The 13,588-nt window shown below is 47.0% G+C and overlaps 2 protein-coding genes across 17 annotated transcripts in view; both read right to left on the bottom strand.

The window, feature by feature from the left end:
- LOC119461693 (neprilysin-1) overlaps nucleotides 1-13,588 on the bottom strand; it is a 559,943-nt gene that overhangs the window by 103,423 nt on the left and 442,932 nt on the right. The gene's annotated exons all lie outside the window — the stretch shown is intronic.
- The window catches only part of LOC119461694 (mucin-2-like), a 303,059-nt gene that overhangs the window by 203,288 nt on the left and 86,183 nt on the right, over nucleotides 1-13,588 (bottom strand). For 9 of the 10 annotated variants that reach the window (XR_007468227.1, XM_049671914.1, XM_049671913.1 and 6 more), the window contains exon 2: nucleotides 10,130-10,200. The exons of the other annotated variant lie outside the window; for it this stretch is intronic. Coding sequence is in view for 8 of the 9 variants with exons in the window: in XM_049671914.1 (XP_049527871.1) it covers nucleotides 10,130-10,200 (71 nt within the window). In the remaining variant the exon portion in view is untranslated. The remainder of the gene's footprint in view (nucleotides 1-10,129; nucleotides 10,201-13,588) is intronic. 10 annotated transcript variants of the gene reach the window in all.

Here is a 13,588-nt window from a genome sequence, read left to right as displayed (position 1 = left end):
TTGTTCCTGGCACGTGCCTGTTCGTTTTTAGCATTGCCGCAAAAGGTACAGCAGGCTTTTTGTCCTTAATTCTATCGAAAATATCAATAAAACGGCTCAAATTTTGCGGTGCGAAGAGTATAATAAACTCTTCCAAGCTATGGCACCATCGTGGTGCGTTATTCTCCGGCTATCACTCGTAGCCACCGTCGTAGCGGCCACCGATGTCAACCAATTCGCTGGCTTCATCTGGCAAAGTTTTGCCAAATAGAAGTGAAAAAAAACGGGTGATCGTTCATCACCGGTCATTGCGTGACAATTCCACATACACATAAAATTTGGGTACTGCTTATCGATCAACGAATCGAACACAAATGCCTATAGGCTCTGGCGCTTTCACTGCAATAATATGGCTGTGGATTGATAACGTCGGTATCTGCTCGGACGAGCTACTATAGAGGAACGAAATCACTGAGACGTAGCGTCAGTAGAGAGTTGTCACGATGATGAAAAGGCCCTGAAACCAAAGGCCCCGTCACCATCGTAATCGTCATCGTCTTCGCCAGCGAATGTCGTAATTGCCCATACTTGAAGTGTTTTATTAGCAGCAATGTGCACATTATTGTGTTCCGAGGTTCACTGGCACCTTTGTAGGTGTCATTGCATGCAATGTCCCTTCCTGCAACTTATTAATTAATTTGTCCCAGTTTCGTAAGCTAGTCTTCCTTATGATCTGTTTACTTTTGTTGCTCTTCCATGCTGATGAGCTTGGCTCTAGAATATCCGTCCATATTATATCAAAGGTTTTCTAACTTTTCGTTCTTCCTGTTCGTTCCTCCTGCCAGTGACGTTGATGTTTACAGTTCGTCTTGCTTTGCAGTTCTCGTTTCTTGATTTACGTGCAAGGCTCCTCGTTTATATCTTATCTGACTGCTCAGCAATACTACAGGCAATAACATTGTGCATGTGCTGTCTACAATCACCTCACCTACATGGCGCACACTTCATGCGTCCTCCACTCGTAAACCAATGTCCAACGTTACATGGTGTAGAGACATATTAGATGCAAGCCCATGATGTCGCTAGGAACGCTAGGCGTATCGGCAGTGCTCCCTTGGTTGCAATTTCCATTTGATTGCGGACAATTCACGGTGCGACATCAACATGGGAGTCAACGCAAACTGCACAATATAAGTCTGCACTAAGTCAGTCTGCCTAATTAAAAGCCAGAGGTATCAGTACGTTCGTGACACTAAAGCGGGTGCGCTTTCCGCACATACCACTCGCGTTCAGTGTTCGATGTTTCACACTCCAAGTCACGTTTTGAACGTAACATTGCGAGGCCAACGACCAGCCAGCTTTGACCGCTGTAGGGCCAATGTTGCTCAGCGTATCGCTTACATTGGCCCTGCGTCCCGTGCTGCTATGATACCTTCTCGTCGATACTGACGAACCACCGCAAAACATTATACCATCTGTGCTACTTTTCTAGCCATCCGTGCAAAGGTCCTCCTGCGAATCTTTAGCCTCCTTAAGAGAATTAAGAAAATATGACATGTTCGCTGGCAGTAGTGACTGCATATGTTTCTGGTTTTTGTGAAGGGCCCGAAACACATGTCATGACTATCAACTGAGAAGCGCGAAAAAATAAGTAAGTCAAAGGAAAAGAAACAAACATGCACGGAAAAAAACTAAAGAGAAACGCATAATGTGCCCTGTGCCCTTCGGCATCGTTTGTTCTTGCCTACGTAAATAATGCGCGTTCAGACGTGCATGGCCATTACACACCGCTAATGGCACAGCGGAAGACATGCAACCCGTAACCAAGTGCTCTTTTCCGCTTGTAGTAAGTAGCGTTGCTCTGCAAAATGCCAGCTTAACGAGCCGTGAGGCCCGGCTATTAAAAGCCTTTCACTCCCGCCCTCGCTCAGGTGTCGACCGCTTGACTTCGCCGCTGTCTTACAGAAGGCGTTGGCCGGGGTTGAGCAAGAACGGACCGAGTAATTGGCAGCGATGCTTTTCAGGCAGGCGTATCGGCAGTGCTCCAATTAACCCGCTGTCGTAAGTGACCCAAAACTCTTCCACTTTCGAAGGCGTAGAGCGAATCCTTAAGCAAGAGACGAGGTTGAAAAAAGCCCGAAGGCATATCAATCTCTATGCGAAGCCTGTCGACGAATCAGCCAGGTATGCGACTCACTGCAGCAGTTCTTTGACAGGACTTCGTTTTTCTTCGGCTATCCGATTCTTGCGTAAAAGAGAACACATTTTTCGCCGACTTTTTCTTCAGGATAACGGCATCGTAGATCGTGTTGTGCGTCTTTGAGGAGCACAAGGCAGCTTGCCAGCAAATAATTTTGTCGTGCAGCTGCTGCGTACATAACATCTGCGAACTGACACGCTGACGGCCACAGTGTCGTAATTCTATAGCAGCGTAATAGGTTATTTTACCACTGTCCTTGACTTGATTTAGGGAAAACAGTCATTGTCTAATACATTGGAATGACTAGATAATTGTTCGCTCTCCATGCAGGCGCTCCTGAAATACAAACGATTTCAACTGAACGTATTATTTATGAACATAATCTGTGTCGCATAGGGCGCACCACTGATCAATAGTGCGATTGATATCTGTGGCCGTCTAGAAACTGCTAAATATGTATTACTTCAACGTTCCGCGCATCACGACGAGAAATCTGATCTTGAGCGCCAAATGGACACAACTTTTCACACTCCGCTGATGCTACGTTTCCGATATCGTGCCCTTCAAGACAGCGACGGGCTTTGTATACGTGTTTCAATTGCATCTGAGAAATTGGCCAGCTCGGAAAGCTTTAGCCAAAGTTCGCTTCGTGATAAGTACAAGCAGTAATGGAACTCCGCCGCTTCACGTGTAACTATCATCAACAGGTTTATCACACATAAGTATCACTGTGAGTTTTTTTTTTTTCATATATAAAGATTGTGATCAGGTTTTACTCGCATTGTTTTCTTTGCCATTTCGTTTGGTCTCTTCTCTGCCACCTTTTAATGCTTTTTTTTCTTTCTATGTGCACAGTAGCACATCAGAAGTCATATGCACACCAGCCAAAATACCTGCGATCTATTAAATAGCTTTTCTGTGCTCTTTGACTCAGTGGCATTAAGAGACAGGAAGAGAGCGCTGTGGATCAGAGAGAAAACGGGGATAGCCGATATTCTAACTGACATTTAGAGAAAAAAATGGAGCTGGGCAGGCCATGTATTGCGTAGGATGGATAACCGGTGGACCATTAGAGCTACACAATGGATACCAAGAATGGAAGCGCAGTCGAGGACGGCAGTAAGTGGGTGGGGTGATGAAATCAGGAAATTCGTAGGCGCAAGTTGGAATCGGCTAGCGTAAGACAGGAATAATTGGAGATCGCAGGGTGAGGCCTTCGTCCTGCAGTGACATAAATATAGGCTGATGATGATGATGATGATGATGATGATGATGATGACTCACTGAAGATTTTGCGAAGACGCAGGAAGAATGTTTTTTTTTTTAAGAGTTTGTAATCGCTAATTGCGCAAGATTTGCCCGCACGTGTGCTGTTAAATGCTGTCTCTGAAGTTTCTTTTCGGGGGCGGGTCAATCAGCTGTTCACTCTATATCAAAGACTCGTCTCATCGCAGCCCCGCGCACGGCCTTTACCTTGTACTTGTCAATTCGAGGACATTCATTGTAGGACCGCTATCGAGGCTACACAAGGCCTCTCTAAGTTACATTTGTAAACGCGCTTAGCGGGCTACTATAAGGGTGAAACAATAACAAGGAATTATTTGCTACAACAGCGTGAGACTGCCCTTTGAGGTATATTCTATAGCCGGCCGGTGGCTGGAGAGATTGGCGTAGTTATATATGGACGGCCCAATGGAGGCACACCCACGAAGCGCACGTGCCGATGTGCCCGAGGCTCATCAACGGTGGTCCCGTTCGCGAGACACGTCGGTCTCGCCCGTCAGACAAGTGGGGTAGTTTGTCCAACAGGCCGCCGACAGGCTATACGAGCACGCGTTGAGTGCCTGGGTGTACAGGCAGCGTTAAATAAACAGCAGCGCTATAGCGCGTGGTCGTTCGCTTACATTGCATATAGGATCGCGCGGTAGACATCGCCTGACTACTCGGTCAAGTCGAGTCTGCATAGCGGCATCTCCATCGCGGCGGCACCATAGCTAAAACGGCGCGATTCTACCGCTTGCCTTTCGAGCGCGATCACCGAGATTATCACGAGGAGAGGCTGCGCTCGGCATCGAAACGAGGTTATGGAGTGGCGTTGAGATAGCTGGCTGTTTATACGGCGTATGCAATCACTTGTTGGCTGCAACTAGTGTAAAGATTCTCCTGTTGATTGTGCGCGATGAGTTCCATGCATTTTAAATATCTGCGGGCCCCCTTCTCCGACTGCTCCACGCACCTCCCTAGTTACGTGTATTTCCACTAAATAAAAAAAAAGTCGTTATATTTTCCCAATCATGAATCAGACATGATTTCAACTCCCGCAAAGGATTTCGCGGAGACGAGCCTGTCGTTCAGCAGAAGCCCTGCGCATACGATAAAGCCTCTCGCACGGTTGCTCCTCTGACCGGCTCCCCAGAAGACAACAGGATAGCTCTGTTGCGGTGGTCCCCGGACAAGTTGGGAAACGGGGCAAGTGGAACGCCTCGAGAGCACTGCGGTGGAGCGCCACCGCAGGTCGCTTTAGACCGCTTTATGAACTCCTCTTTTCTTTTGCTGCCTTAGTACGTAGGTGTTGTCTGCCTGCACTCTACCTTCACGATTACCAGGTTTCAACCACTCAATTCTTTTAGACAGTACAATTACTTCGTACAAGTACCACGAAGGAATGGCGACGACAGACAGTTCGCTGGCAGCCGTAGTACATTCTCTGTGCTTAGTGTAAAACGTATGATGTTCTTTCTGCAATACTCCCAATGAAATAGCCCACAAATCCTTCTTAGCTCATCGATCCTTTGCTTTACTTCTTTTTTTAACTTATTGTACACTTAAAGCATTTTTTTTTACCTATCGAGGCAAAGAAGCGGTGTCGTTGAAAGCAAGCTATGCAAGCATATACGAAGCGATGGCCAAGCGGATAAAAAAAGAAACGGGACGAAGAGAAAGCAACCAACTGAAGCTATGAGCTATGGCGGTGTGGTTCACATGGCGTTGTTGTTTATCAAATGATTAGATATTGGAAAATGGGTCACTGAAGGGCCGTCTATACCAAGCATCAAAATATATATCCCAGTTAGGAAACATGAGCGAGAAACAACAAGAAAAAGGCAGAAAGTTAAACACCCGAAGAATAAAACTGGATAAATCGAGCATAACCTGTCTTACCATGGGTATATAAAAAATTGTAGTATATTGGTAACACGCAACTATCCAATCCCAGCCACACTGGCGCATCCATCAGCGCCAAACGATGAACACGCAGTTCCAATCTCGAGAACGTGCACACCGCGACCTATCCGTCGTCATCGATGAGCATAATGAGCGCATTTCGTCTACGATTGCTTAGCCCGATAATCGCGCGGCATAAAACGAGCACACCGACGGACGCAAGCGGCTCGCGCGCCGATAAGACGCCCGAAATACGCGCCATGAAGTTACCGCCTCGGGGTTAAGGAAGTGCAGATAAACAAAAATTGCGTCAGCGCATGCATCCCGTGCATTCTTTCTTTTGTTCACGGACACGTTCACAGTACCTCGTGGTGCTAGCAACGAGGCTGCAGTAAAAAAAAAAAAAGGAATGAAACGATAAACACGTTCGGCCCGGGTCTTCTGAGCTCGGGATGACTTCGATAGCCACTGCCATGCTGTCAAGAGACGCGTGGCGGTCTAACGGCGGTCGTCCGTCGTCGATCGCTTCCTCAGATACGCCGCGCTCGTATAACCGCCCCGTACGCGCGTGCGGCTGGCTGGCTGCCGCAAGTGTGTCGCCGTCCCCGTCATAGCCGCTCGCGCTGCAGGGGAACGAGCCGGCTAGGCGGGCGCGATGCAAATCTCGTGTCGCCGCACGCGCCCGGGCTAATCCAAAGGGACGCCGCGCAGATTATGGCACGCAGACCACGCGCCAGACTGCGGGGGAATAAAAAAAAAGAAAAGAAAAGGGACGTCGGCTCGCCCGCGCTGTGATAGATAGCGCGAGCCTTTATATGCTAAACGGGCACACCGTAAATACGCGTTCTGTAGCACGTCCGCTTCTCCGGGTCCGGCCGGCGGCAAGGCGCGCGTGCCTACATGGCCTGCCCACACGCGCCGTTCAAAGTGTCCCAATTTTATTTGCACTCGCAGCATTGTCGCGCTTCGCTTTCCGCGTGTGTTGTATCATACGTGACACTGCGCGGTCCCGGTCTTCTTTTCCTGTGCTGCATGTGCGGGATAAAATCTGAGTGCCGCGGCCGCTCTATAGCTTCGAACGCGGATCAACGGCCGTCCTTCGCTGACATTCGGAGGAAGGAACAAGACGCGACTCAAGTTCAGACATTCGTTTCCGGAATGCAAACAGACTGGGGAACTTCCGCCAGTCGTTCAACTTGCTTCTCGCGCAGCTTCCTATTTTCGTGCTGTTCATAAACAGGAAAGCGCGCGCGGGCGGAAAAGGCGCGACTGTCGCTAACTCGAACAGTCGTTAGTTGTCCGCATATTGCTATTCCGGGACCAATGCTATACGACTGAGCAGCGCCCGCCCGCAATGGGAGGACTAAATTAGCCGACAGGCATGGCGCCTGGCTGCTGCCGGTGTACCCGTTTTGTGCAGCCATTTTAGTATAGGGTCGCTGGTCTGCTTTAGGTTAATCGCCGTTAGTCTCCCACGCCCTGGCATTTTAACGCAATTTACGCGCAATCTAGATTGTGCGGTCAGAGGCCACAGCTGAGCCGCTTGCATATCAAGCAGGGACCAGCAGCCAACGGGACCCGGAATGGCACACAAGTGGTCATTAAGGAAACCAGGGCGATGGTTAGAAATAGTTCGAGAGCACTACTCGCAAAAGACTGCAGCTATACGAATAGAATTCGCATACATGCTGTCTAAAGCAGGCGACTACCTAAACATTTAATGGAACATACAGCTGTGTCCAACTCAAAGGGAACCTATCTAAATGCGCCCGCCAAATACGATCGCTAATTTATGCGACGCCATGGCGGAGACAAACACCTTTCATACAGGCGTCTCGTGCGCAACTGTGTTTAGGAGTGCGGAAGCAGGCTGGGCAGGTGTGGTGCAATTTTGTGAGCGAGGTTTGTACTCAAGCCTTAGGTTGTTAGAATCGTGCTATCTGTCGTACTCTGTAAATTAGTGCGATTACTTTGTATTTGACGACGGGCATCAACACCAGTGCTTCATACGTCCTTAATTCGGGTGGCACTGTTCGTCCATTGTGAGTGTGCTCAAACAAAACACCACTTTTAAGTAAAGTCAGGCGGAGGTCGAAGCCAGCTTGGCTAGGGTCACCAAAGCGTTATGTTTGCGAGTCTGCGTGAAGTCTTCCATCAAGTACCGTTATACTTCAGGCAGCTTTCAGAGCTTCCTCGGCATGTTCATAATGTTACTCTTTCTGATATACAGACAAGAAAGAAAGCAATGCTTATGTAGCGAAACTGACAGTCTCGTAAGCTCGTTCAGAAAACCCTGAAGAGACACCGCGAAGTACGGTTTGCCTCTAAACCATCTTACGACGGCCTAAAGAATTGTGTCAGAATAACACCACCACCTCGCATAACTTTCGCGCAGCACGTGGTCACGCGCCACGAAAAGCTATGTGGCAGAGCTTATAGCAAGGCAGAGAACGCTCTGCTTAATCCGGATTGTCATGCCGGATCTACCAATGGCGTACGCCAACTCGAGCGGGCTACAGAATTCCAGGTGTACATGTGCGCTACAGGCGTCGGCAAGATGGGCCCGCAAGGGTCGGCAGCTCATCCGTCACGAAGCACCACCCGACAGGCGTCTTGCGAGCCGCCGGCAGTTACTTTCGCGCGCTCACCCTCGCCCGGCTTACGCCACCCTACGCGCCATACTACAACAATGCGGGGAAGCTCGCCTCTCTCTCTCTCTCGGCTCTGGAATGCGAACAGGCGGCTCCTTTACGAGCAACTGCGGCGCGCCCCACGAACGGCGTTTAGCAGCGCCGACTACGAGGCCGTTGACGTATAGGGTGTTTTTAGAAAGGGACGTGGAAAAAATTAGCTCCACGTGAGGGGAGTAAATCAGAACTATCTGCTACGGCGGCCTAGAAACGAACGCTGTGGTAGGCACAAAAACAAAGCGACTGCAGGTTGCAGGTAAGTATAGAACAAAGGCGAGGTAATCCTGCGCCGAGATACGTGCATTCTCTGCTGGGGAAGCTCAGACCAAGGCCGCGTAGCGAAGAGTGAAGTCAAGGGCCTCCCCTTATAGTATGCGTAGGCACGCGTCACCTACATTTTGTACTTAACGTAGAGTTAAGTGATAGACAATGCGAGACAATAGCCAGAGATACATAGAGTCATAACCAATACGTGGCAAAACTATATATACGAGCCTACGTTTGCAACCCAGCATAAGCGCATCAAGGCACTGCGAAGTGCGCAGTGGCGCCTTCAGTGGAAGCGGCCATTCAAGACTGCACGCCATGGGACGTGTGTGGCCCCTTCCGTAATGAGTTAAATGAAGTGCTATTTTTAGCATCTCAGCTCGTTACAGACGCATCAGTGTGCGAGAAACCGTAAAGTGTGTCTCATTATAATACCAATTTCTTTGGTTTAAGCAAAGCGGCAAGGCGGTGTCCAAGCAATGCAACTGAGGACGTCGGCATTGGTGTCCGTCTTGAGTGCGAACTCAAGCGTCGAGTACATAAGCCACCTTCATGCTGTCACAGCTGCACGAGATAATTTGCTGCATCTTCGACGGCTCTGCTACGAAAGTGACAGGAAGTGAAAATGAAGTGGGGAACCGAAATGTACGGCTTTTTTTTCACTAGCACAGAATTATTCCCAATGTCATGCATAATTTATGGAGTGACTGTGTCTCCAGATCGCACTGGTCCATCACAGTCTTGCCAAAACTTCTATCCCTATTGCAAGAAGCAATAGCGTTTTCAGCGTGACTTCATGGAAGGTAAAGAATGAAGATAACCGCATAGTTCCCTTGTGCTCGTTTTTTTTTTTTTTTTTTTTTTTTTTTATGCGCGTGTACGCAACTGTTAAGCCATAAATCAATTCCAGCTTTGGTATTTATTTCTGCAGTCCCAGTTTACAATTTCACAGAGAAGGAAGTGAACAGTGAACTGATCACTATAAAGGTTCTCCACTTCAAAGAAAAAATAAGAAATCTGCAGCTCAATATATCAGATCATATTTTTAATATTTCTTGTGACCAGCAATAAAATTACTCGAACTAAACAATAAATGTAAATAAGCATTTATAAGGGAGTACCGGTGACTGCTTAAGCAATTGAAATACAAAAGAAGGCGCGCTCAACCTTGAAGGCATAAACATTTGTTCCGACATGATTTGCCTCCTGAATTATGTTTAAAGTTTAAGTCTATGGGTTGAAGATGCGTTGCGATGGTCAACGGCATACGTTTCAATTATTTTCGTTGTCATTCCTGACAGTTATATTTGGAGGTATTCCTGCCCTATGCGCCTACTCATAATCATTATAATAATTCACCATCCATTTATATTCGACAATATGGTGCCATTGATATTCATATGCTATTGACTAATTTAGTATCCTTCAAAACGTCAAAGAAAACTGAAAACAACTAGAGCGTCAGGACAGGATATTAAGGATACTGTCATATATTCCTTAGAGACAATGCTGATACGCTTAGATTGTCTGCCTAATCGGAGCCTACGGCGTGTTTCAGTCATTTCACTATCTTGAAACTCCACAAGCCGTTGTTTGTTTGTTTTACCTTCCTCCTACAGCTGTACACACCAGCTTCCAGATCTCACTTCACATGACCGGGAAACTTCCAAAGGAAGAAAGCTCGTAGGACTAATGCTTTTGTCAGCTTGCGACTTACATATGCAAGTGCGATAACTCATGAATTAGGCCTTCACTTTGCGTCAAACTCGTTCAGCAAGCGCATAGCAATGCAAGCTCAATTTTGGACAAGTTGCCTGCGTGCACTCACCGGAGTTGATGTTGTCGTCACAGCTGGCGTCGCCGTCTCGGTCTGGCCGACAGTCGTTGCCGACAAAGCAGCTGCGAAGAGCAAGCAGATGAAAAAATTGTTTTTAGTGACGCATCCACAGCCTCTAAAGATGACCGCTGCATGAACGCGAATCAAAGCCACTATTACATATTTCTTAGCATTACCGATGGGTAGGGTTCTCGAAATAAGACAGTGCGAAATCCAGTCGCTTCGTGTATTTTGCCTTTGCACCACTATCCTGATAAGAACGGATGTAGAAACAAAACGGGCGTAAAATCGCGAGATGATATCGAAATCAGGGGGAAGTTATAACGCCTTCAATTCAAACGAGATCGTGTCACTGAATAAATGTTGGTCACCATGCGAAATGTTACATGCCTCGTCATAGCGTCGACAATCTCCTGATTTGCCGAGTTGCTCCGCCTTACCCTTCAGCTGTGCATCCGAAAAACATCCAAACGAGCCCGGTTAATACCGTTTTTCACTAAGTGTTGTCTCTTACTTCGGGAAAGGAAGTATGCCCGCATTCGTCATTACTTCGTGTAACCGGGTTTGTTAGTATTAAACGAAAAAGGCTATTTTGAGGATACCTTCTCCTCCCATTTTTCGTGTCTATTTCGTCATATTAATTTTTTTTTGCCTGTGAGTGTGACGTATCAGAGTGTCGTCAAAAGCATAGATGGTCACGTAAACACTCGCGTTTCTTACTGCGCTAGTGTAATACAAGCTATAAGACGCATGGCTCCGCGGCGGCGTTATGAACACCTAGTTTTGGCACTCCACAAAAATCACTTGAACGTTCCTCTCATACACTGACTAGCAGCGAGTGTAATTTCCCTATAGTGTTTGCATAGCCGTAACTTCGTTATTTTTCGCAAGTGTAACTCTATTCGGTTACATTTTTGCTCTTGTTTTTCAGTTTGGAGCCTGGCTGTCCATAGTGCATGGAGTCTAGAACTTAGGTTGCCACCCTTTTTTAATCGCCAAGACAAAAAAAAAGATATTTGCGTACGAACATGGTTCCATGTATAATTTATAGGTAGCGTATTCGCACATACACCCCAGAGGCTTGTATAAATAATTGTGATTCCCTTGCACATGTAACGTATTCATATAACAGACCCCACATATATATAACTTGCGTACTTACTGCACATGTACAGGGTCGAACACATCTAAGGTAAACACCTCATTAGCATTCAAGCCGGTAAAACTACAGCGTTTATTCCACTTCACGAGTGAAATGTTCGTTATACGATGTGTAATCATGATGTCGATAAACACAATAATGTTTTTCCGAATTATGTACTGAGCATCAGCTTCTATGATGTCTCGAATACTAATAAGATGTTCACCTTAGATGTAGATAACTCTGTACCGTAAGAGTGTAGATACACTCTTACGCGTGACCAAATAATCAACTCTGCATCATCATTGAATTATAACTTCACCAGAATTGAAGTTCGGACTGGTTGGTTATTCATGATCATCAAATACCAGCGCGTAAAAAAACAAGGGAGGAACGTAAAGAGCGCTATGTATGTCTCTTAACGTTGTTTACTTTTTTTTACGCTTTGCTTTTTGATTATCATTTATAGTATTTTGTGTATAGCTTTGCTTTCCTCCTCCTCGCTCAGCGCCATCCCCGCCTACGTCACTGTAATTAACTCGTAGCGGTGAACGTTACCTCTCACATAGAACCCATTCTCGTCTTTGTCGGTATAGGTCTTCATACCGAAAACTAAGCCGTGTGCTTTCCTTGCAACAGCAGCAGCTGTTCATCCAACATTTAAATGGGGCTAGCGATCTCGACTTATCAGGCATAGAACACTCTTCTCTAACCTATGTTCGCGGTTCGACTCCCGTCTAGACTAGCTCTGCAGGACTATCTTCCTTTTCTTTCTTAAACACGTGACCGGTGGCACCATGCCCCAAAGACTCTTCGAAACTCTGCGGGAGTTTTGCGGAAGCTCGACTGTCGCCATCCGTTAGCATTTTTGCACTTTATACGTAGTCGACACGGTCGCAGATTCTGACCGACCGAAAGAGGCATTCGGGTACTCACCGACGGGATATGCATGCATAAAAAAGCAAAAACAAAACAAAAAGGTTGCTGTTGGCATTGCTTCAACTTAGTGGATGACTATATAAGGCTTTTCAAAAATATTATCTTCGAGGTTGCATGATCGACCCCTGCCGTGACCGCCGCATTCAGATGGCGGCGAAATGCCAGAAAGTTCGTGTAGGTACATAGATTACCTACACAGCGTGTACACAGCGCGTCACAAAAAAAAAAAGAGTGGGGCCTGTAGTTTTTCTTTAATTGTCCCGTATTGCGTTACATTACTTTGCACGACGCGAAGGCAGCGCGTTTCATGGCATTCGATAGCCCGCCGAACGTTGAGATGGTATATTTAGTAGCCGCACAGTTGTAAGGCAAGCCTTTCTCCGCCTTGAAGTGCCGGTGAATATTGGGATCAGTGCACCGAAAAGAAGGCACGTCAATGAAGACGTGTAGTTTGACTTCGTATCACGTGACACACTTTTGTAGAGAGCCTTGTTTGCGTTCTTGTCTTCAGCGTATGCGCAGACGTCGGTCAAGTATTCTTATTTTAGGCAGTTCCCGTCTCACTCGCGACCGACTCATGTCCATATACAGTAGACAACCGCACGGGTAAGCAGGCAACTGGAGAATACAGGAACGCCGTGTTCCCTCGCGCAGAATGGTGTCATATGCGGGGGTGAAGGGTAGACGAGCTCTTTTCGTGGGAATAGCCAGGCGACCACTCAGCCTGACTTAGTAAAGAAAAGGCGCGTTGAAACGATGGACAAGAGTACAGGTATACAGCACTTAGTAGGTTGATCCCTGTCTCTCAGTTACCGTCAAGAGTTTTATACACTTAACGGCGTCCCCGACAGTAGTGTGCAAAGCAGGCCTTTTGACATTGACATTGTACTGGTGACGAAGCAAGCGGGCATCATGAAAGCCATTGACAGCGCCTTGAGCGCGCTGATGGCGTGCTGGAGATATCGCCGAGCATAAATCTATTGAACATGAAAACAACATGAGCAGCCAATGCGCCGTATATGATTAAGTTGCCGTAGTGCAAACTCAATACAAAAGCTTAGCGACCGGAACCAACAAACAAACAAAAGAATCTCTGCACACCGACCATTTATACGGGGCTGTACAAACATACGAAAATATATCCTGGCAAACAGCACAAGTATTTGAAAAACTGAGCATGTATGGCAGAGTGCGACGTAAAACAACGAGCAGGCGCGCGTATGTATAGCCCGTCACTCGTATTCTATAAAAAAACAAAAAAAAAACGTACGCAGCTCTTTCAGGACATTACGTAATCTTGCTCGTATATTCTTCCAAGTGTCGGAAGTGCCAGTTTGTCAAAAAGGCATAGAAATAGATGAATCGGCTGA

This window comes from Dermacentor silvarum, chromosome 8, assembly GCF_013339745.2.
Source record: "Dermacentor silvarum isolate Dsil-2018 chromosome 8, BIME_Dsil_1.4, whole genome shotgun sequence".
NCBI lineage: Eukaryota > Metazoa > Arthropoda > Arachnida > Ixodida > Ixodidae > Dermacentor > Dermacentor silvarum.
This window is presented reverse-complemented; position numbering and strand designations above follow the sequence as displayed.